The 24,529-nt window shown below is 34.8% G+C and overlaps 1 protein-coding gene across 1 annotated transcript in view; it reads left to right on the plus strand.

The window, feature by feature from the left end:
* Positions 1-24,529, plus strand: part of LOC128987706 (CAD protein) — a 97,938-nt gene that overhangs the window by 26,570 nt on the left and 46,839 nt on the right. Inside the window, exons 5-13 of the mRNA XM_054408700.1 lie at positions 8,703-8,888; positions 13,995-14,082; positions 16,936-17,068; positions 18,410-18,576; positions 19,113-19,346; positions 19,714-19,935; positions 20,410-20,613; positions 20,993-21,211; positions 21,940-22,151. Coding sequence (XP_054264675.1) covers positions 8,703-8,888; positions 13,995-14,082; positions 16,936-17,068; positions 18,410-18,576; positions 19,113-19,346; positions 19,714-19,935; positions 20,410-20,613; positions 20,993-21,211; positions 21,940-22,151 — 1,665 coding nt within the window. The remainder of the gene's footprint in view (positions 1-8,702; positions 8,889-13,994; positions 14,083-16,935; positions 17,069-18,409; positions 18,577-19,112; positions 19,347-19,713; positions 19,936-20,409; positions 20,614-20,992; positions 21,212-21,939; positions 22,152-24,529) is intronic.

Consider the following 24,529-nt stretch of genomic DNA (forward strand, 5'->3'; position numbering starts at 1 on the left):
TATTTTTCTCTTCTTTAAAATCTTCTGGACTTAATGGTACATTTAATAAACGGTTCACAAAACTATTATAAGCTGCCATTTTGTATGAAAACGGGTGATGGGAAGTTGCATGTATGGTGGTATCTGTAGTTGTAGGTTTCCTGTAAATGTTGAATGAGAATTTACTATTTTCTTTTTTCAGGGTGATATCAAGGAAATTCAACACATTAGCTTGCTCCAATTCTGCTGTAAATTTTAGTTTAGGGTGAATGGCATTAATATAGTTATTAAATAGAGCTATCTGTCTTGAGTTTCCGTTGAATAGGACTATTATGTCATCAACATATCTGTAGAAAAATATTATTTTTTCTCTGTATTTATTCTTCTCTGTGTTTATGTGCATGTTCTCAAAATTGTTTAGGAAAATTTCCGCTAGTATACAAGATAAAGGTGAGCCCATCGCCAATCCTTCATGTTGAATATAATAGTTACCATTGAAGCTAAAATAATTTTGTTTTAGTACTAACTTTAATAAGGTCATGAGTTCCTTTTGTTCAATCTCAGTCAACTTTGAGTGTTTTTCTAAATTGCACTCTAATATTTTCAAGGTCTCATTTACAGGTACGTTAGTGTATAAATTTGTGATGTCCAACGATGCAAGTGTATATCTGGGATTGAGACTTACATTTTTTACTTTCTCTATCAATTCTAAGCTGTTTTTAAGGCTACTACTATTTTCTAATTTTACCTCCTCCTTTAATATACGTTCCAGCTTTTTGGCAAGTTTATAGGCAGGTGCAGGCATGTAATTTACCAGAGGTCTGATAGGTATTACATTCTTGTGGATCTTAGGCAATCCTTTCAACGGAGGAGCTAGAGGGTTAATTGGCTTCATGTACCTTATCTCTTTCTCTGATAACAAATGTTTACACTTTGACATGGCTTTATTTACTTCTTTTGTAAAAGTTTCGGTTGGATCCTTATTTAACTTGTCAATGTCATTTTTGGTTATGAATTCATCAACTTTACAATTGTAATCAGTTTTATTCATAATCACAACAGTGTTCCCTTTGTCAGCTTTTGTGATAATTAAATTATTATTTTCTAACTTATTTTTAATTCCTTTAAGAACATGCATTTCTTTAGTGTTAGGATTATACTTCTTATGAGTTTTTATAACTTTATTTACTTTATTGTTTATCATAACCCTTGCCGTTGTTTGTGCATTAACATCAGATAATACTTGAATCGCGGCTTCAGCATTGACTATTTCCTTAAAGAATCCCCTTTCACTATTATTTTTAAAATTATATTTTAACCCTTTGTTTAGTAGTGATAGTTCTTCTGCATTGAAAACAACGTTTGTAAGGTTGAATGTTCTTTGATAAAAAACATGTTTTGATTTATCAATGTCAAACGAGTGTTTTTTATCTAATAGAGGAATTAGTTTTTTCTTTTGAGCTCTCTTTTTTATATCTACTAGCAGAGTACCCGTCCTTCGTACGGGGTTGGCATAGAAGTATAAAACGCTTATTGCAGTTACGGGAGAGGACACGGTTTAAGGAAATTTGGTCTTAAATTTATACGGTATCCTATAGTGTAGCACACAACTGCACCTAAACCATGGAAAAAGTAAAGTTCTCATTGTGTACCACAACCTTTTGTTGCTAGTTGGTTCAAATTAGCCTGTTGTAATAAATGCAAAAAACATAATATTGCTGCACCCTGTTGGTAAGCCTTACTTTTAATGCTATTTAATATCATAGAACCAACTTGTACAGTTGAAACGGCTGACAAAATTCTTTTATTCCCTTAATATGAATACTCATAAGGCTAACATAACACTCAGTCTATAGACTTGCTGCAGCAGGGGGATTATATTGCAGTTTACACAGAAATAAATCAAAAAAATAAACCTCATAAAACTCAGGATAATGGCCTGGCAATGATTATAGAATCTTAATTATTTCTTTAATGATTTATTTTACAACGAATTATTCCCTGTAAAATATTATTACAGCATTTCACAAATATTAGTACAAACTCAGTATAATAGATCATAAACATAAACAAATGAAGTAACTGAAAGAATCATACACTAATGAAATTACATTAACATATGGTTTGACAGCTCCATTTAGGTGATGTTAAATAATGTTTACATTCGGGCTAGTGACATCATTATTTTAAATTTATAATCCTTCCCCTCTCTGTTCTAATATTCGTGCAGTATTTAATATGTTTGAACCAGCTGTGTGGAATTGAGAAATCAAAATTCATTTGACAGTTGTTAGTTCTGCTTGTTTACATTTTTAAACTTTGTAGGTTTGTTCTTTGTTACCATGGATACCATCAATCAATATTTACTTTTAAATCTCTCACCTCAAATTTTTGTATGCCCACGGGGCAGAGCCCTAGGACAATATCGAAGCGGGAATAGTTCTATATGTATCCTCGGAACTGTAGCTTCATGTGTGTGCAGTTTGAGCCCAGTAGGTTCAGTAGTTTTTGAGATTAGCTCATACAAACACACACACACACAGACACCACCTCTTCTTTATAATAGTATAGATAGATAGATAGATAGATAGATTTCCTTAATTATTTGAGGTTCTATTTGGGCAAGAACATTGTTGAGTTGTGCTGGATGGATATGATTCAACATGTTAATATGAGCTCTAAGTAGTAATTTATTAAGCATGGATTTTTTCCTATGTTGTTGTTTGACCTCATTTTTTAGCCAAGCTTGTTCAGCAACCAATTTTGCTCTTTTTGCAGCAGAAGATTTATTTTTAATTTTTATGCAAATATAATTAGGGATTACTTGATTTTTTATGCATTCTTTGTTAAAAGTTATGTTCTGAGCTGTCTTTAAAACTTTTAACTTCAAAGTTTTGTAGGTATAAACAACTTTTGCCAGGCTGGCTGAAACATACTTACTTACTTACTTCACCCTAAACTAAAATTTACAGCAGAATTGGAGCAAGCTAATGTGTTGAATTTCCTTGATATCACCCTGAAAAAAGAAAATAGTAAATTCTCATTCAACATTTACAGGAAACCTACAACTACAGATACCACCATACATGCAACTTCCCATCACCCGTTTTCATACAAAATGGCAGCTTATAATAGTTTTGTGAACCGTTTATTAAATGTACCATTAAGTCCAGAAGATTTTAAAGAAGAGAAAAATACACTGAAGCATGTAGCAATTTCAAATGGTTACAATCCTAATATAATTGACGATTTAATCGGGAAACATTTAAGAAAGAGGACTGAACCGAAACCAACTAATCAGCGGTTTAAAAATTCAGATTATGTCCCAGTCGAATATGGTAGCAGATTCCCTCTAACTCTTAAAAATGAATTAAAAAAGCATGGGAAAATTGCAGCTTTTAGAACCAGCAATAAATTGGAAAACATAGTTAATCCAAAGGAAAAACAAAGCATTAATAACAAATCTGGAATTTATCAAGTAACATGCAATGATTGCAGCAAAATGTATATAGGTCAAACTGGGCGATCTTTTGAAAAAAGATTTAAGGAACATATCCCCCGAACCTGGGAGACACAAATATCCAGTTTTGCAGAGCATCTTGTTAATGAAAATCACAGTTATTCAAATGTCAGTACAAATCTAACAGCTTTACATATCTGTAGGAAAGGACGAACTATGACAACTTTGGAAAATTATGAAATATATAAAGCAACAAAAATTCGCCCTAATGATTTATTAAATGATAAAAGCTTGTTCCAGTCTAATATATTATTTGAAAAATTAATAGGATTATACAGAGACAGAAAGGAATGATAAAGGAAGCCGGGGGTACAAAGACTTGTTTATAATTGATTTTCCTTTATAATAATAGGAGTAAAATGACTACACAGTATGGTTTCTAAAGTCCATAGTGGAAGTGATGTTTATTTACAACAAATTAATAAACATAGCAATCACATGGCATATAATTAACACATGACAGCTGCTTCTAACTTAGTACCAAGAAGGCAATGAGGAACAAGATTATAAATAAATTCCAACACCCCTCCTTAATCTTGATCCTTCATTGGGGTAAGACCAAGGTCGGTCATAAAACCATCATGCTTGATTTTGCCAAGTGATTTTGTCAAAATGTCCGCTACCATCTTGGAAGTTGGAACGTAATTCAGCACAACTAGTTTTCTTCTGACAAATAACTGTTTACGAATTATATGTTTGGTCTTGGTATTCACGGTTCTCTTCTGCAAAATCTTCATTGCTGGCATGTTGTCACAATGCAAATTTACATGCTCAAAATGTTTCTGAACCATTGCTACAAACTCTGACTCTGTTGAGGAATCAGGCATACATCTCTGTTTCTTACTTCCCCAAGACACAGGTCCTTCACTCAGTTTAAAAACATGTCCCGTACAACTTTTCCCATCGAAGTAGTTTCCATGACTGGCATCAACAAAACCATGTAGAGGTTCTTCATCAGCTTGCTCCTCCACAGCATGCTTCCACAAATTCTTATTCGGATCTTCTATTGCCTCTTGATAACTACTTGGCTCTAGATCCTCACAGGTAACCATGTAGGTAACAAAATCAGGAAACATTTTAGGTTTTCTTAATCTTAGAGGGTACCTACTCCCAACATTGATTTCAACAACTTCCTCATCATTTCCCGAATCCCCTTCAGCGGATCCTCCAGTTCCAACACCGTCACCATCTTGCTCAATGTTGATATTATCAAGAATGAAGCTTTCCTCTTCTGCCTCAGGATTCCTGCAGGGTTCATCGAGTTTGGCGGTCTGGATGCTTACTATGGTCTCGACTGGTTGTATAGTTTCATCACCATTATTTTCTTCACGCCCATTATAAAATAAGTTATCAAAAAACTTTACATCTCTAGAATAAATCAATCTACGGGGAGACTTAGGATCGACCAATTTGTAACCTTTGACATCCTCACTGTAACCTACAAAAATGTGAGGAACACTCTTATAGTCCAATTTGGTCCTTCTCTCCTTAGGCACATGCACATAGTCTATGCACCCGAAAACTCTAAGGTGACTGAGGTCCACTTTCGATCCAGTCCATTTCTCCTGTGGTGTGACTCCAAAAACAGCTTTTGTAGGACTTCGGTTCTTAAGATAAATAGCTGCCTCCACAGCATACTGCCAGTAACCCTTGCTCAAATTTGAGTCACTTAGCATGCTTCTAGCTTTTTCAATAATAGTTCTATTTGCACGTTCTGCTACCCCATTCTGCTCAGGACTATATCGAGTAGTAACCTGGTGCCTTATTCCAAATCTATTACACACTTCTTCTAGTCTCGCATTCATGCTAACATGATTCAAGTGACCCAACCTTCTGTGCCATAAATTGTGAAGGTCCACATTAACTGACTGGTAAACTTGAGTAGACATAGCTAAATTTCCATCATTTGGATCAATGTTGCATTTACTCTCTGTATCCAACTGATACAGTCCGTCTACATTTGTTCCAGTTCCACAGATTTCACCTCTTACTGAAAACCCATCTTTTAAGTAAATATTACACCCTTTGTCATCAAAAACTAAAACTTGCCCTTTACTAGCTATTTTGCTCACAGATAGCAAATTTGTAGATAAATCTGGTACATACGTCACATTTGATATCACTCTCTCACCAAAGTTTTTAAGATTCACAGAAACTTTCCCAGAACCCGCAGAGTAAATTTTTGTATTATTAGCGACAGTGACCTCTTTAACTCCCTCATTCGAGTTAAACGTTTGAAAACTTTCTTTACTTTTAGAAAGATTGTCAGAACAACACGAGTCTAAGTACCAGCTTTCAGGTTCTACCTTTACATTCAGAGCAGTTATCCAGCCTACATTTTTATTTTTGTTTTGACCATCTGACTTACCAATTTTGGAAAATGACCCTATCTTTGAGCTATTACGAATATTAGCTTGATTATTTTCAGGACAATCCCTTATCATATGGCCTGCCTTTCTACATTTGTAACAAGTAGGAATAAAAGGCTTCCTCATCTTTGAGCTTTTATTAGAATTAGCTTGAGTATTTGATTTTGATAGAAAAGGCTTCCCAGTACTGCTTTTAAAAGTTGAAAATACTACAGAGGACTCAATTGTATCCTTTTCAGCCATGCTATTTAATTTTTCTAGTACTTTACTATATTCTACTTTATCTGTACTCTCGACTGCCATCCTAAATGCCCTGTAAGACTCAGGCAAACCTCTTAGAAGTAGACACGCCTTCATTTCATCATCCACGGGTTTCTCTATGTCAGCAAGTTGAGCATTGAGGTCAAGAAATTTAGAAATATACTCACTCATGCTGTTGCATACTTCCAACTTTAAATCTAAAAGCTGGTCCAGCAGAAATATTCTCCTGTTTGTGCTCTTGACTTCATACTGCTTTGCTAAAATGTCCCATGCTTCCTTCGCTGATGTGGCCGTCCTGACATGTAGTTTTGGAGCTGCCTCCAGGTGCATGGCAATCTTGGCGAGTGCCCTCTCATCTTTGTCTGGATCCACAGTTAGGGGTGTCGTCTCTGCAGTAGTCCTTCGTGGTTCAATGCAATTCCACAATCCCTCATACTTTAGAGCCAACTTCATATCAAATTTCCAACTTGCATAGTTGGCTGACCCTTTCAACTTAGAAATTCCAGGGGCTAATGTGGTGTATTCAACTTTGTCTCCCATCATAAAAGCTGTCTTTCACATATATAAGTGTTCATTCAATGAAATTTACTATAATATTTCTTAAACACTTCCCTCAAAAATTAAACTGTTCAAAATAGGCCACAGAGCAACATGTTACAGTAATAGTGAAACTGGGCCCATAACCACTTGTTTATAATTGATTTTCCTTTATAATAATAGGAGTAAAATGACTACACAGTATGGTTTCTAAAGTCCATAGTGGAAGTGATGTTTATTTACAACAAATTAATAAACATAGCAATCACATGGCATATAATTAACACATGACAGCTGCTTCTAACTTAGTACCAAGAAGGCAATGAGGAACAAGATTATAAATAAATTCCAACACAAAGTACAACTACTAGGACAAGATAACCTCCAGTTGAGACTCGACATTGAAAATGCATGCATTGCTTCACTTTTGTCTCTTGTTTTTAATTAGTAGGCCTACTGTAAATAGTTTTTCGTGTTTATTAAATGTTTTGTAACTGTGTTTTAAAACTGTGACGTGACATCATGAGTCAAAAAACTTCAAGTTTGTATATGGATCTGATGATGGTATAACAAATACCGAAACGCGTAATCCTGTTGGATATTTAAGGACCACTAAAGGCAGTCTGCAGGTATTGTAACCTTCTTATTTTGATTTGCATGAAGTGGCCTAGAAAAACAACTAGAACATGAAATAAAAAAATGTTATGCTGATGTTTTTTAAAAAAAGATTGTAAATATTCTTGCCTATTATCACTATTTTTGTATTTAAACAGTCATCTAACAATGTTACAAAATCAGGTAAAAATTTTGAACGTGCATTTCCCGTTGTGTATGAGAAGGGAAATCCCGTCTCGATCTCGTCTCGAAATTTCATGAGAAATAAAAAATCTCGTCTTGTCTCGTCTTGAACTAAAAATCCAATCTCGTCCATCCCTAAATAATATTGTAAATATTTTGTACAGGGATCATAATATTATGTTATGTCTGTTTTTTTTTTTTGCGAAATAAATGATATTTTGATTTGATTTGATTTGATACCGACGGTCGCGCCGTGACCGCGGAGTCACACCGACGGTCACCCAGTGACCGCGAGTCATCCTGACAATGGTGCCGTGACCGCGGAGTCATAACGACGGTCACCCCGTCACCGCGAGTCATACCGACGATTGCGCCGTGACCGCAGAGTCATACCGACGATCGTGCCGTGACCGCGGAGTCATACCGATGATCGCGCCGTGATCGTGAGTCATACCGACGATGACGCCGTGACCGCGAGTCACATGTTTCTATAGGTACCTGTAAATTGTTGTAACCAAACCATTTTTTGGTATTTATAGATAGTGCCACAAACAGTAAAAATTGATTTCGTTTGTCTTTTTTGGTAACTGCAATACTGAAGATTTTTTTTTATGCACAGGAAAAAATCCCGTCCCGTCCCGTCCCAAAAATTGGGAAGGAAATCAAAATCCCGTCCCAACTGAAAATTCAATCCCGTCCATCCCTACCACCTACCGCTACTTTAACACTTTGAAGTGCTACATTTATGATCAAACTTTGCAGATTCTTCATAGGGCTCTATGTAATGAAGATTTTCTCAGATTGTGCAGCTGTTGATTTTTGCCTACCACTGAGATAAACTTTTATGGACTTCAGTATGGCTATTTTGAATAGTAATAGATTGCATCTGGGTGTTATCGATTTCCCACAGTGCCACAGATGTCATCTACTAGTATTTCTTTACCATAAATTAATTATTCTTGGTGATTAAAATTTGGTTTATTTCAAAGAGCTGGGATCTTAGATAACAACTGCTGGAATTTTTAGTTTCAGGCTTTATTGACACACTATTGCATACAAAGTAGAAGAATCCCAATGTGCATGCTTCTAGAACTGGACGCTCACTTTAGTGAAAGAATAAGAATCCTGTGATACTACATGCTACGTAATTGTCACATCTACTGCCATGACAGTACAACATGTCCGTTCCTTGGACCTGTGGACGGGTTTTTTTAACAGTCTTCTACTCTGTTGAGCAGATATGGTAACAGAGGACACAACCAGCCGTGCACCCATCATGGGACTGACCGCTGTTTCATGACCTCCCAGAACCACGGGTTTGCTGTCAGTTGTGAGAATATGCCTCCTGGATGGGCTCCTCTGTTCACCAACCGCAACGACCACACCAACGAAGGAATATTCCACACTTCTCTGCCATTCTTCAGGTAGGCCTACTTGCTATTGCTTTAACGTGATGCCCTTCAGATGTTAACTAGGGATTTCTTCACACCTTTTTAAAACTGGATTACCTAGTCTGATTGTGATAGCATATTTTCCCCCTGAATGTAATACAATAGGACATCAACAACTTGAACCTTGACATCTCAAATCTATCTATCTATATATTAATAGGCAAGCATGTTTCTTTAAAACCTTTTTTCTCAGCTCGTGTGCATCGTAGGGAAAATCTACGCATACTGTTAGAAAGCTATTTTCCTGTAGGTGTGCAGAATCCCTTTATAAATTAAAATAGGCTCAAAAATAAGCACAAAAAATGAATTTAAAATTTTGAAAATTTTAACATGGATATTATGAGTTGCCATGCTGGTGACGAAATAACAACGAAATATAAACAGAAAATCAAAACAAATGAAGGAAACTCCAATCACATGTTCTATTCAAAGTGTGAAATGAAAATAAAGAAGTCTGTACATTAAATATTTTTGGTCGAGTTTCGACCACTGGACGACCTCTAGTACTTATTTAATACGCAAGCAGGTTTTTTGTGACAATTACTCCTCCGAAACTACTGAACCGATTGACATGTTTTTGGTGTCATTGGAAAGAGCGTAACGTGAAGTTGTGCAGGAAACTTTCTTTTTAGGGAAATAATTAAAGAGTTAGGCCCTAGGGCCCTTTAAAGTTTCGTATTTCTCCATAAGGATAACATGGGAGATAATTTTTATTTACAGAAACATATGTTTGTTACTTGAAAATAGTCAAAGTCTACTACATAATAATTGCTGAGTATTATGACTGTTAATGTATATTACATTTCAATCAAGGATTGTGTACCTTAAAGTTTACTCATAATGGATGTTACTACTTTATTTTAATGCTGGGAATGGTAAAATTCAGTTGAGAATAAGTTACCATGATTTATAAAACTTTAATATAATAATGTATGTATTTAAAATCACAAATCTTTGACATTATTTATTCATTAGATACGAAACAGCTGATAGAGAAATCAAACAAATAATCTACTTCATGTGAATAATGTTTTTACACAAACATAGTTTTTTTTACCAATAACTTGATTCTTTTTTACTTGTGGGTGTATTTTGAGTTTGCAGTTATGAAAGCACCAAGCCAAGTAACTTTTATCTAATTTTCTTTATAAACTAACAGTATTAATGAATTACTACATGAACTTGACAAATCGGGTAATTAATTGTCAGTATGCCAAGGGGAAGAAGAGTGGGTTCTCGAAAACAGACGAAGGCGGAGACACCCATCTAGAAAATCCAACTGAGTGTTTTTAATATAGAGGTCAGTGGATTGCCAAGACACAGATTAGACTAAAAAAAGGGGCAGTGGTTTTATCGATGATGAATATTAAATACATCAAAAAGGGCCTCTTAAATGGCACAATGCTTCATATGATCAGAACGGTTAACAGCTTAATACAATGTAAGTTCTTAACTGGAACAAGTGAGTGGGGATAAATTTTGATTTCGAGGATAAAAATGAGCCCGTCTGAAACAAACTTACCTTTTAAAATGGAAAGATGCTAATTTCTGTTATCTTTGGCATTTGCAGCACAAGCATTTTAATTAAAGAGCAGCATGGTTCTACCCAGACCAATGTCAGTCTTGAGCAACTATATTATATGTTGTTTTAAGTAAGGCTACATCTTTTAATAGGATACGCATATTCATTACAGAAAACTCTGACCAGGGTAATCTTCCTGAAGGTAACTTTAAGACTAAAATCGTAGTACGGTATTCATGAAAGTGCTTTTGTGATAAAAATATTGTTTTTTTAGTGTTTATTTTTAAAAGTGTGTTTTCTTCAAGCAGCATTTTTATGACCCTCAAAATATGCTATATGGGCCTATTGGTTTGATATAAAATGTTTTGTTAATTGTGTTTTAAAAATCTAAAAAAAACTACACTATAACCTTGCTCGCTGCCTATAACATACTAGAACTTGAACACTTATTAATTTACTAAATATAATACACATACAGCTAGAAAATGGCTGGACTGCTTCCCTTCTACTGTATTTAATTTTCGACGTCAAGTCAATATACAACACGACGAATTTGTTTTCTAAATTCCTATGTTATTTTGCGGGGCATTGAGCCGCACAGGTTCACTAGTTTTTCTTAATTCCCTTGAAGCCCAGTAAATCAAAATGTTAAAAATACCATTTTGTAAGAAGAAGGTTATAAATATTTAACCTTGATAAGTCTAATTTTGACGTTTTGTGATCTGTAATACAAAGGTTATAGCACTTAACCTCTAATACTTGAAGTTTCTCATTGACAAGCCTCAATAACTCGAAGTTTGCCTTTATAAGTCAAAGTTGTCAATGTTGTCATGGTGGGCCTCAATTACTAAACTCTTTATGCCGTGGGCCTAGTGTGCAAGTTACTTTTTTTATTCTTGTTCAAATGTGAAAATCCATTTTGTTTTTTTGGCTGGTTCTGTTATGCCAGCCTTTTAGTTATTGATATTATTTTGTGTGTGTCAGACCTAACGTTGTCAGTTACACGTGAATGTTAAGTGTTGCCATACTAAAAAAATAATGACTAAAGAAAAAAGTCAAAATCGTTTGGAAATGTGGAATTCTGTGATTTAGAAAACTGTGAAATGATGAAGCTGAAGGTGGAATTAAGTATTATGTTTTACCTAAATTACTGTTGCGATAGAACGAGAATTCAGTACTGTTTGTGCCCAAATAATTGTTGTTTTGTTTTTATATAGTACCTACCATATTTAAAACAAACAAGTAACTTATCCTAAATTACTATCGCTGCGTATTAAATACTGTAGGCTACTGTGTATTGAAATAAATAGTTTTTTCATGCTTCTACAGTTTACTCTTTAATACGTATAAATAGCTTGAGCTAGAGTTTTAAAGGTTTAGCATGTAAATTTTGAGTTATCTCAACGTAACATCATTGTCAGAATTTAATACCTCTGACCTCAGCATCTCATTTTTTTTTTATTATATACCATGATAACTCAAACCTCGTTTGTCGTTTACACAAAAAACCTGAAAACTAAAATTTGTTGTTTATTCTTACCAATACAGCTTAGAAATATTGAGGGCCTACACTACCAGCTACCTTTATTTGTATAATTAATTTGTAGTCCAATAGAGATGCACGCCCTAAAAGTGAAATAATATGACAATGTTATTTGGTAGGCTATAGCTTTAAATTTATATGTCCTGAAGATGAAAAATATGAAATGTTGGTATTTTGTTTAATTAAGTGTAAACTCTATAATACAAATTGCATATAATCTATATATTAATTTGAAACTGATTTTCTTTGTATCAACTAATTTGAGAGAACGGCTGGGCATAGAAACTCAGTAGGGATGGCTAAAGAAAGGTCTTGGTCTGTAGATGAGCCATCAAAAGAGAAATGAGGTAAATTCCCTTGGTGCTCTGCCCCAGTAGCCTTTAAAATTCCATTCCCGTGTTATTCTTATGGACGGTAAAACGAGGATTTTGTCACAGCTAATTTGAGAGAACGGCTGGGCGTAGAAACTTGGTAGGTGTGTCTCAAGAAAGCTCTTGGTCTGTAGATAGCCATCAAAAGAGAGACGTGGTAAATTCCCTTGGGGCTTTGCCCACAGAGGCCTTTAAAGTTCCCTTCCCAAATTTGTTTAGCCTACATTATAGGGATGGCCATGGATAATTTTACACTACTTTTTTAATGACATAGCTGATAATATTTATATTGTATTTTAAACAACATGTTATTAGGGACTTTGTCAAGAAGTGTTTGCAATGTTTTTTTCTGATTTTAAAATTGATTTTCTTCTGCATCGTGTCATGTTTTGCAATATAATGTTCTATTACAAAATCAGTGGAAAATCTTAATATCACAGTAACTCTTAAAATTATTTCTTATTGATTTGACTTTTCTATTGCATGGTTTGGTTTCTGCCTTTTTTTTACCACTTTTGCATATATTTTATCATTTCAAGAAAGATCATCATAGATTCATGAGATTATTGTCATGTTTTCGATAATTGGAACATTTTTATTGTGTAATACGATAAAAAATTATACAAGTGTAGAAGAGCACGTTGACAATATGAGTGGTGTGCATATTTTGGAAAATTAATAGTGGTTTACAGTAACTGGATTGAGTTTTTATTAATTTTTATGTAGAAATGTGCTTTGGAAAGTTATCAATCTGCAAAATTTGAATTTACTGCTGACTTTTCAGAAAGGTTACTTCTATGTATTCATCCAGCTTAGTGAAAACATAATATGAAATTAAATAAAATGAAAAATGTCTTTATTTAAGAGATGAATTTGAAACTTGCAAGTCCTCTCTACCACTTAACCTCTAACTGAATATGGATATACAAATAAGAGCTTACTCTCAGAGAGCCTTTGAATGTTTTTAGACCAACAAAAAGTGTTGAGCATGTTTACTAACGCTACTCAGCAACAAACACCATTTAATTAATCTGTAACAAAATATTTTTAAATTGCACCGAGCAGCAGTCTAAAAAATTACTACAAAAAAGCTTAAGGGTAGACCTCTCTTTGAAGTAAGAATGTGCCCTCTCAACAGATTTTTTTTTCTCAAATAAAAACATAGATTTAATTTGCCTTGCACTGACGAAATCGCGGAAGAGTTTACCACAAAATATCCATCCACATCCACACGACTTTAATAATATCTAAATGTTCTTCAAAAAGAAGATGAAACCAGTTAACATAGTTAGTTATATCTCCGATGACGTACTGGAAATATTTTATTTATTGAATACTCAAACCATATTTTGTAACTTGCACAATAGTCATTATTATTTTTAAAACTTATTTATAACTTTATAATATAGCCTACTCTATAACTTATAATTTTACTCTTTTTATGGCATTTTGATAAATTGGCGTAAGCCTTGAAAGTAACTAAACCTACCATAATTAATGTTAAAGGTCTATTTAAAATTATTTTACTGTTTACTTATTAGTATTAGGCTACCTTAAAAAGTAGTAAACTAATAAGCTAGGCCTACTTATTTTTTGCTTAGCTTATATCATGTACATTTCAAACTCATATTCATCTTTTCTAGTGTACAATTTCACCCTGAACATTGCGCTGGACCTCAAGACCTGGAGTGTTTATTTGATGTGTTTCTTGCAACTGTAAAATCACACAAGGTAGGCCTAATCTAAGACGATATCACTAACCTGTAAGATATTGTAAAAAATGAACTAAATGTAAACAATTATCTATACTAATATATACAAATGAGATGGTGTGTGTTTGTGTGTGTGTCTGTCTGTTACTTAATAACGCAAGAACCACAGGAACCGATTGAAATAAAATTTTGTACGAAGGCAGCTTATATACCTGGTTAACATTTAGGCCTACCTATTCCTGTTACAGTAGACTCCCACTTATCCGGACTCCTCGGGACCGAGGCCAGTCCGGATAACAGTTTTTCTGGTTAAACCGACGTCCCCAAAAACTCGTTAAAACGGACCGTTTACTGTGATATTTGAAGTAAATTTTGGAGAGCATTGTATTTAGACACGTGATCACTGGTCTCAATTCTTTCCCACGAGAACAGTCGTTTCAGTACCGCCCACTTCCTGCCGATCTAGTCCGGTTAAACCAATGTGCTGATAAAAATTGTCCGGTTAAAGAGATGTAATTTCTGCCAATTGTAATCCGGTTAAACCGATGTCCGGTTAAAAGGTGTCCGGATAAGAGGGAATCTACTGTATTATATTTCCTTTGGGCTACGTCCCATGGGCTTCCAAAGTTTCAATGTTAACATTTGGGAAGAATGTAAATAGTAAAAAATATAAATTGAAGTCAGCTGTAAATACTATAATTTGACAGTTCAAACAGCAGAGGTTAAGAGGTAGGCTAGATGTTCTGCTCCCAAGATTCTAAAGTTTTATGATTATGAGAATAGTAATAGTTTAATTAAAATATTTATGAAAATATATAACTTACTTATTTTAATGGACACAGAAAGATCATTTCAATGTAGGGCAGTGTAATTTTTTTGGAATAATTTTGATATTGTAGTAGCTTTTTGTTTACAAATTTGAACTGATAAACAAATATGTTTGGGTCAGGATTAATAGGTTTTAAATTATACATAAGAGATATATATTGGTACAGTTTTAAAAATTTAACTGACTACTATTTGAATACATATCTAAATAATACACTCTGTATACAAAGATTGTTGATTTCCATTCTATCAAATTAAAACATTAATGATTTTGCCTGTCCTAAACAAATAAAGTTCTTGTTTAGCTCAGAAGCACAAATGTATGCACTCCATTACCTCAGGAAATCTTGTTTGAATAGACTTTTAGGTTTTAAATATATTGTAAATCAGCCAATCACAATTTTTAACATATCACTATACTATGGAAATATATTTTATTATTTAAAACCAAGTAGCTATGTGTGCTTATTTGCTTTGTAATGAATAGTATTGTATCGTATTTTGGCCACGTTTGATGATTTGGTCATATGATTTACGATCATGACCAAACCGTTGTTGGAAACAACAACTGAACTCATTATCTAATCAGAGGAGACAATTTACCGCAACTCACGGGCCCAAAGAGCCAGCTTTGATGATTATTATTGAAGCATTTTAACTAGTGAAACACCCTAATCTTTGGATATATGCAATAGTTATTAATCAATGAACTGGACACAAGGTGAATTAACATTTGAGCAAATAATGAAATGGAGAGCAGACGGAATAAATTAAATAAGTGATTTTGACTACAGAATCTGAAAAGAATTATTAATGGAATTAAGAACAACTATTGTGTAACACGTTATCTCCAAGGGGGCCATACCCCCATATCCCACACATTCAGCTAGCCATCTTCCTTCTTTCACAGCAGAGACATGACAACCCGTGTTGGCGTCGTACACCCCTACTCTCGTCGGTGTGCATACGCGACCATAACGTCATAGGTTGTGTATCATGGCTTGAGCTCACATGAACAAGCGGGACATTTGAAGGGTTGTGGAAACTGAGCTCCACAGTATCATTTCTTGCTCGTCACAAGAGTTCCATTCCTGGGCTCGATGGTGTTTTCCTAAATCGGCTTCGCCCTGCTCTTAGACCTCTATCTTGCCCAGAAATGGTTCACTTTCAGAAGTAGTGAAATATACTATAATTTCTTGTACTTAGTAACATGGGAACGTTTTTGTTTCCTTGAGTGCCATGGATATCACATATGTAAATTCATATATTTACATATGTAAAAAGGCTGTAGGTTAAGCTCTTCATCGAGCTCCCGTTTTGGTCAAGCAAGCTAGATTATATCTGAGACCAGCATTGTGTTCCTTGCTTTATCGACCACTATTCTAGCCAGTTTCCACCGCTGTGTTGGACAATTAGTCTCATAATATTTTTAATTAAAATGTTAAAGAAAATTGAAGTTCCTGCTAAGTATAAATTCTTAATGGTTTCTACTCAATAAAGTCTCAATGGAAACTACTGAACACCCATTGTGCAAACGTGTACAACCTTCTACCAACCCCCTGAGCCATATTTGCTACTTGCAATGTTAAAACACTTTTCTGCATAGACATTTGTCTATTGGCAACAGTACCCAACCGTTATTGACTCTTCCTAGAGAAACATAATCAAAGAACATGATTCATAGTTGATGGGAGTGTTAATTTTCTTTGACAGCATTTTTTAATACTATGACAAGTCTAATCATCCCACAGGAGTAGGGACTGCCTAGAATAATATTGGATGAATTAAGGAACAAGATGTTGGTCTCGGATCTGAGCTCGATGGAGACCATAAGTTACGGACAACCCTTTTACTTTGAACATTAAGAAACAGTAGATTCCTGTTCATATCAGTTTGTTATTTTTTAACATCCAACTAATCCAAGTATTTTCTTGCAAACAAGTATTTGTTTGGAGGAAATAAAAGAGCTATAAAGAACTAAACCAATTACATTAATTAATGTATCTGTTGTTCATTTGTAAAAAATGTTGTGTGGCTCTGACAGGTAGGCAGTGGTGTTGCTATCACAGTTGCTGATCGTATAACAGACCAACTTAAATATCGTCCGTCCACAGACACCTCAGGACCTGTGTCACCTCGTAAGGTGCTCATACTGGGCTCTGGAGGTCTCTCCATTGGTAGGTTTGCCTCTCCTTTGTAAGTTTGAGTTTCTGCTGGAAGTTTCTGCATTTTTATTGTATGTAATTTGAAGCACTTGTGTGATGTATGAGTTTTGACTAACTCTAGATATCAACATACAAGCTGTTAAGGTTCATGCTCTATTGATTCTGTGGCAAATTGCATCATACTCAGGTTTGTGTTTTCATACGTCTGGGGTTTTTTTTTATAGAGAATGGTTTGAAAATTTAGTTTTGTGTTTCATGTAAAACTGCAAACATGTGTAGTAAACTTGTCATGCTTATTGCTTTAGAAAATTATAGAAAACAGTATTTTCCATTACTTCAGTCTATCTCTTTGTCAATTTGCACAAAAACTTCACTAGAAGTATAACGCACTGGTAGACATAGTTTATTTAGTATCACAAGTTAACTGAGGATTGTAGTACAGTAAAGTCCTGCAAATTCTGCACATTGATAAGCTGTCAATCTGGATTTTTTTGGCTAAACATTCAAAATTGGTACGTAAACTGCAACTGCACAGAAGTCTAAGCCAGACTTATTTACAACCCTGCAAGCAGCAACTTTGGTGAGAAACAATAAAACTTGGTAGCTTCAACTTTAGACCTAGCACTACTAACAGACATTAAAACAAGAACAATTGAGTCTCGCCTATCAGATCACCAGAGTGCTAGCCAGATATTCTGTTATTTAGGACTATAACATTTATTTTAACAAAAAAGATCTTTTACATGTATTCCTCAAAACTTTTATTTAATGATTTTCAATGTTATAGTATTGTAAATGCAATATAAATCTACGAGAAATCAAAGAAAACTGTAAATTACTATTTTATTAGATTTAATTGTTGTTCCTTTTTCCTTAACTGACATTTCTCAATTTCAGCACCCTACCAATGCATATTACGCTGACTTTGTAGGACTGTGCTGTAGTTCAGTTTACTTCTTTGTCTATTTGCACAAAAGCTTTGTTAGAAGAGTGCTTGTACAGTAGAGCATCAATTATCTGAAGGCCGGTCATCCGAAACATTGGTTTACGGAAAGGCCAATCACCGATGTTGCCGCATTCTTTACCGGTATTGCCAAGACTGATAGATGAGCTGACGGGTGTTGCCGCAATCGTGGTGGACGATCAAAACCAGTAAAAAGTACTTGTAAGCATGTTAAAATGTATTTAAAAGCTATTAATAAAAAATAAATAATGCATCTCATTTTTATTGTAAATTACGGATTATCCCAAAAAATCTAATATCACCCCCAATCTCCAATTGTTTAAGATAATTGACTCTCTCCTGTATTACTTGTGTGGTAAGGATTGTAGTTTGATAGTTTTCTTGGACAGGACAAGCAGGTGAGTTTGACTACTCAGGCTCCCAGGCAATCAAAGCTCTCCAGGAACACAAGATTCAGACCGTGGTGATCAACCCCAACATTGCCACTGTACAGACGTCTAAGGGCCTTGCAGACAAAGTCTACTTTCTTCCTATCATTCCTCAATATGTAGAACAGGTTTGTGTTGTTGCATCATCATTATCATTAGCTGATGTTGTGTGTGGTTTTTTGTGCATACTAACATTGATATCATGTTAGCACAAGCAAGATGTAATAGTAGCAGTAGGTCAAAATAAAACATTTGACATCGTAGTATCCATTCAAAGTAAGTTAACTATTACAGTAATTAATCCCTCAATCTTCTTACTAGGTATCAATTACCATAACACACTCACTACTGGGAGCTGGACGGTACCTACAGAGGAGTGTAATGGCTGGTAGGCAATGTGTACTATTTTGGCATAATAATATTGCTTATTTAAACCTTTATTTTACACTAACTACCATACGGTACTCAATGTATATTTTTGTAAAGCACTAATAGATTGTTACTGTTAAAAAAGGAAACTCCCTAATAAGAAAATTAATTTAATTAGTTTTTAGGATCTCCAAACTAATGACTTGGCTTTTAGGTCTACATTGAGTACAAGATTTGAATATGCCTATTGCAATGGTGTATTATACTGATCACAATGGTTGTTTTATTTTTACAGGTTATCTGTTCAGAGAGACCAGATGGCATTTTACTAACATTTGGTGGACAAACTGCGCTCAACTGTGGTGTTGAACTTCAGAAAAGTGGTATTTTTGAGAAGTACGGAGTGAAGGTTCTTGGGACTCCCATACAGTCGATCATCGAAACTGAGGATCGCAAGATATTTGCTGAAAGAGTCAATGAAATTGGAGAAAAAGTCGCTCCGAGTGAGGCAGCATTTTCCATTTCAGAGGTAAATTTATATTATTTAATGAGGTTTACGAATGATTCTTTGCTTTAAATATAACAGCTATCTACTACCTATCATATAAATCTATATGACTTGTATGGTTTTGTTTTAATTCATGTATTTAAAATAATTGAAAGAAACTAATTTTATAATTGGTTATAAAATGTGTTTATGTTTTAGTTTTCTCTCCGGTTCTTGATTTTTTATGGTTCTAGAGCCCAAAACTGTTCATAATTGTCCTAATATAACTGACACATTGTATCAGTTTAACATAATTCCAAGAGAGAGAACCCCCAATGTGGATTTCTTGAGTAACATTTCATTATTCCATGGTTCTTAACCTAACATTCCTTGTTTGATTCCTCCGCAGGCATTGGATGCTGCAGCCAAGCTAGGCTATCCAGTGTTGGCGAGAGCTGCATTTTCCCTTGGAGGTCTTGGCTCAGGATTTGCCAACAATGCGGATGAGCTTCGTCGTCTGGCCCAACACGCATTCGCCCACTCCAGTCAGCTGATTATAGATAAGTCTCTGAAGGGATGGAAAGAAGTGGAGTACGAGGTGGTGAGGGATGCTTATGACAACTGCATTACTGTGAGTTTACCTTTTGATACTAATTTACAAAAGCATAGTTGCATACAGTCACTGATTATTATGATTATTAATTGTTTAAAATGACTGAAATTTAATTAATTTAAAGTAATGTAGTTTGCCTGCTCCTTATTATGTATAGCATTTTTAGTGGAACTCTATATGATGTTAATGTCTGCAATTAGTTTGGATCTAACAAATGACTGCCTTTCAAAACATTTAACTCGCACATCACAAACTTGTCAACAAACTACAATGATCAAAACTCAAACAGTTAAATCATCAAATTATCATTTCATCAAACACTTTAAAAACCACTCATACTAATACATTACTGTAGCATCTTAATGTGTTCTTTTCCCCTGTAAATCTTATAGTTTTCAGATGGCTACTTTTGGTAATGTGTCCAATCACAATAAAAACTATGGAGATCATTCTCAAATAATTACAACCAGTTTCTAAATGTGTTTGTTACAGGTTTGCAACATGGAGAATGTTGACCCTCTGGGGATCCATACGGGAGAGTCAATTGTTGTGGCTCCTAGTCAGACACTCAGCAACCGAGAGTATCACAAGCTGCGGACGACAGCTCTCAACGTCATACGACACTTTGGTGTGGTGGGAGAATGTAACATACAATACGCCCTCAGTCCCACCTCCGAGGAATACTACATCATCGAGGTTCCTACAATATTTTCTTATTCAAACCTCTTATTTGAAATGTTAAAATTCTAAGTTTGAAACTAGAAATATAGAACTAAGTTGTATTAATTTCTAGGCTTAAATTATTGTTGAAGATTATTGTTGTTATTGGCTTTAGTTTTACTATGCCTTATTTGTTCTATTTAGGCTTACTTACTGTCAATAGACCTTAAAATATTGATAACCTGTAATATTAAAAAAACTTAATTAATGAAAAAGCTATCACACCAACTCACTCCTATCTCCTATATGCTACCTTTTTTTATCTCAACCCCCCCCCCCTCCCTCTAGGCTGTTCGGCTTATCACCTTTTTCAAAATGAGAAAATCACTGTCAATATTCTGTGTTGAATTAACAGGTGAACGCTCGTCTATCAAGGAGCTCGGCCTTGGCCAGTAAAGCCACTGGTTTCCCTCTGGCCTATGTAGCAGCCAAGTTGGCCTTAGGCCTCTCCCTCCCAGAGATCAATAACAGTGTTACCACAACAACGACTGCATGTTTTGAACCTAGTCTTGACTACTGTGTAGTAAAGATACCTCGCTGGGACCTCAGCAAGTTTTCTCGCGTCAGTACAAAGGTAAGATACAATTTTTAATTAGTAATTTTTTTTAGGTTAATAAAATATATTCTCGTGAAAGTTCGTAAACTGTAACTATGACTCTGTTTATTGCAAACTAACTTTTGTCAATAGATATTTAATTGAAGGAAGGCACTGGCACTGCAACCAATGTACCTATTGAAAACAGTAGCAGCGGTGTGGTTTGGGAAAACCAGTTCTTTAATACAGAGATGTAACGAATATTCAGTATTCGGTCTATTTGGCCAATTTTCCAGTATTCGGTCGAATACTAGTCGACATTCAGCCCAATACCGAATACCCGTATTTAGTTATAATTAGACTTTGTGGAAAAAATAAATCCTTAATAAATCATTTTGAAAAGATTTTTATTATTACAAGAACCAACATTTATTTTCAAAACTTTGCAAACTAATAAACAAAATAGTAAGTTGTGATGGTGATGGTGTGAAATGATGGTGCAATGCCTCTCCACATCACTTTAACAAAGATACAAGTAGTGACTTGTCTATGGGTTATAGCTAAACCTAAACATAAAAGAACTACAACTGGGGCAGAATATTCGGCCTCCGAATATTCGACGCTTCGGCCTAAGACCTCATCGAATATTCGGTATTCAGCCAAAAGTACTATTCGTTACATCTCTATTTTTTATCATTCATTTTTAATCTAATAATTATAAATACCAAACTAATTCAAATCTGCCCTGAACATTCAACTGTGCATAGATTGGAAGCTCCATGAAGAGTGTTGGAGAAGTGATGGCAGTAGGTCACAAGTTTGAGGAGGCATTCCAGAAGGCACTGCGGATGGTGGATGAGAACACAACAGGATTTGACCCGTACGCCAAAGCTGCTCAAGACGAGGAGTTGGAACAGCCAACAGACAAGCGGATGTTTGTGTTGGCTGCGGCTCTCAAAGCTGGATACTCTATTGACAGGTGGGCAGCTTCATAAGACATAACATTTGTTGGGTCTTTTTACCTTAACATGCATTGACAAGTCAAAGATTTCATCACACATTAAAGTGTTTTGTCCTTCTTATTGATGACTTCAGTCTTTAATTAGCACTGTCACTGTAGGCTAGTAAGCTATAGCTAAAGCTGAAATCGATTGAATAAATAAATAATTAATTAATAATAATCTATATATAAAGCCAAAAGTACCCATGAACTTTTGAGAAAACTACAAGTCACACCCCCAAAAACCATATACATAAAATGTTCGTCATGACGAGAAACCTTGCTCAAAACGGTCGTAATTGCTTTCCAAAGGAACTTTGCATATACCTAATGTTAAAAAAACCTCAGCTGTACTTATTTGTATGTTATTCTTTCATTATTTGTTTGTATTTCTGTATTCTGTTTTGTTTATTTCAGCTTAACCTTAACCTATCAATAATAATTTTATTAATACTTATGAATTTAAACGGGGTGAAGCCCGTGGGTAACAGCTAGTTAGGTATAACATCCTAAATAAGTACGTAAATAACCAAAGATGTAACGTACAATTTGACTAGGAATAAATAAATAACAAAATAAATAAGGCAATATATATAGACCATAATTGCACAGACTCAAAACATAGCTAGATACTTAGATTTTGAGGGCTATTTGATTCTTTTGACTTCATGAAACATTTTATATTGTTTTGAATACTGTACTGAATATAAAATTTTGGCATGCATGGTAAATAATAGTAAATATTATTACTTTTTAGCTCTGTATAAATAATTGTCATATGCATTTGATTCAATTAAGTATTTGGTTCACACAACAGACAGCTACAATTGGAACTTAATGACATGAACAATTTCCAAAACCAAATACACCATTGATTTTTAATACTGTAATTAGACTTGCCATTTATGTGGAGCAGATGTACAATTGACTTTGGAACTATTAGGAGACATCTCATTTACGTAAACTAGATCCAGCATTGACTTATGATACTACAAGTATACATCCCATTTACGTTAATCAGATGTAGCATTGACCTTGGAAAAGTATTGAATTAATATGCTAACTCCGCTCAATATTGCAAGGAGACAACTGTATTATACACAGGGTTGTCAGCGGCCGGGAATTCCGGGAAAATCGGGAATTATGCGTGAATTTTAACAGCTGTGAAAAAACCGGGAAATATGCGTGAAAATCGTATTATTCCGTGAATTTAATTGATATCCTAATACAGTTTTTTTTCAAGTAATTTTAATAGTTATAAACCGTTTTGCAATACTTTCTTGATTGATTTTATAGTAAACCAGAATTTACGGTTTACTGGCGAGTGGCGATGGTTCGGAAGAAGCAGAAGGTAAGTTGGATGTACACTACCTACCACCATGAATAGGCCTACGCGGGAAGCCGACATCGCCGGTCGCTGGAAGCACTTAGTTAAATCAAAGAAAATATACTCGCAACTCGAGTCGAGTAGTAGAGGTTAAGCCGATTTCGTTGATGTTTGACAAGTAAATAATAAGAAAGGAAAATGTTTGAGTTTTATTTAATCCCTTAACCCCCTTTCAATATTGACATACTAGGCCTAATAATAATCGGCAACCTAGACATCGCTTGTGTCATCCATTTCACTGACAGCGACAGCTGACACTGGGTGATGTGATAGTGATAGGTAGTGGTGTGCAGCGAGTGCGATGTATCGATTATCGTCATCGATACCACCACACCATCCATTGGTTACCACTTGCCACTTGGACAACCAAGACTCGATTGTCAAAAGTTGATTCCGATAACACCGGACACCCGACAGGGATAAATATTTTTTTTAACATTTATTAACTTTATAGCTACAGTATTAGTTTTGTAATCACGATTAGTTTTGTAGTCACGATTAGTTTTGTAATCACGGTTAACAATTTTCATAGCCAACATAGAAACTATCTAGTTCAAAACAGCGACGGTGCCGGTGACATTGTTTAGCTTCAGCTCATTGCACAACACAATCTACATTTCAAGATGTCAGACTCAACTCATGAGACAACCAGCGCGCGAATGTCCTGCCAACACAAAATTAATTATACTAAACAATGTCTGTATCAATAAGTCAGACATTTAGATGTATTATTTTTTTTAAGTACAAAATAAATAACCTAAACACGTCGAAATGTTCAGTTTCCTCCCTGCAATATTCAACCATTAAACTTTAACATCGTCATCGTCGTATGGTTAGGCTTGCTTTATATTGCGCCAAAAAGTAGGTCCATATTTATCTGTACTATCTACCTGATTAAAGAGTTTAGAGAAATTTTAAGTGCTACTATGACACAATGCATTTATTGAAAAATCTCATAAGCCTTAGTCCA

This window comes from Macrosteles quadrilineatus, unplaced genomic scaffold (genome assembly GCF_028750875.1).
Source record: "Macrosteles quadrilineatus isolate MER2022 unplaced genomic scaffold, UCM_ALF_1.0 Scaffold_2__2_contigs__length_208266976, whole genome shotgun sequence".
Lineage (NCBI taxonomy): Eukaryota > Metazoa > Arthropoda > Insecta > Hemiptera > Cicadellidae > Macrosteles > Macrosteles quadrilineatus.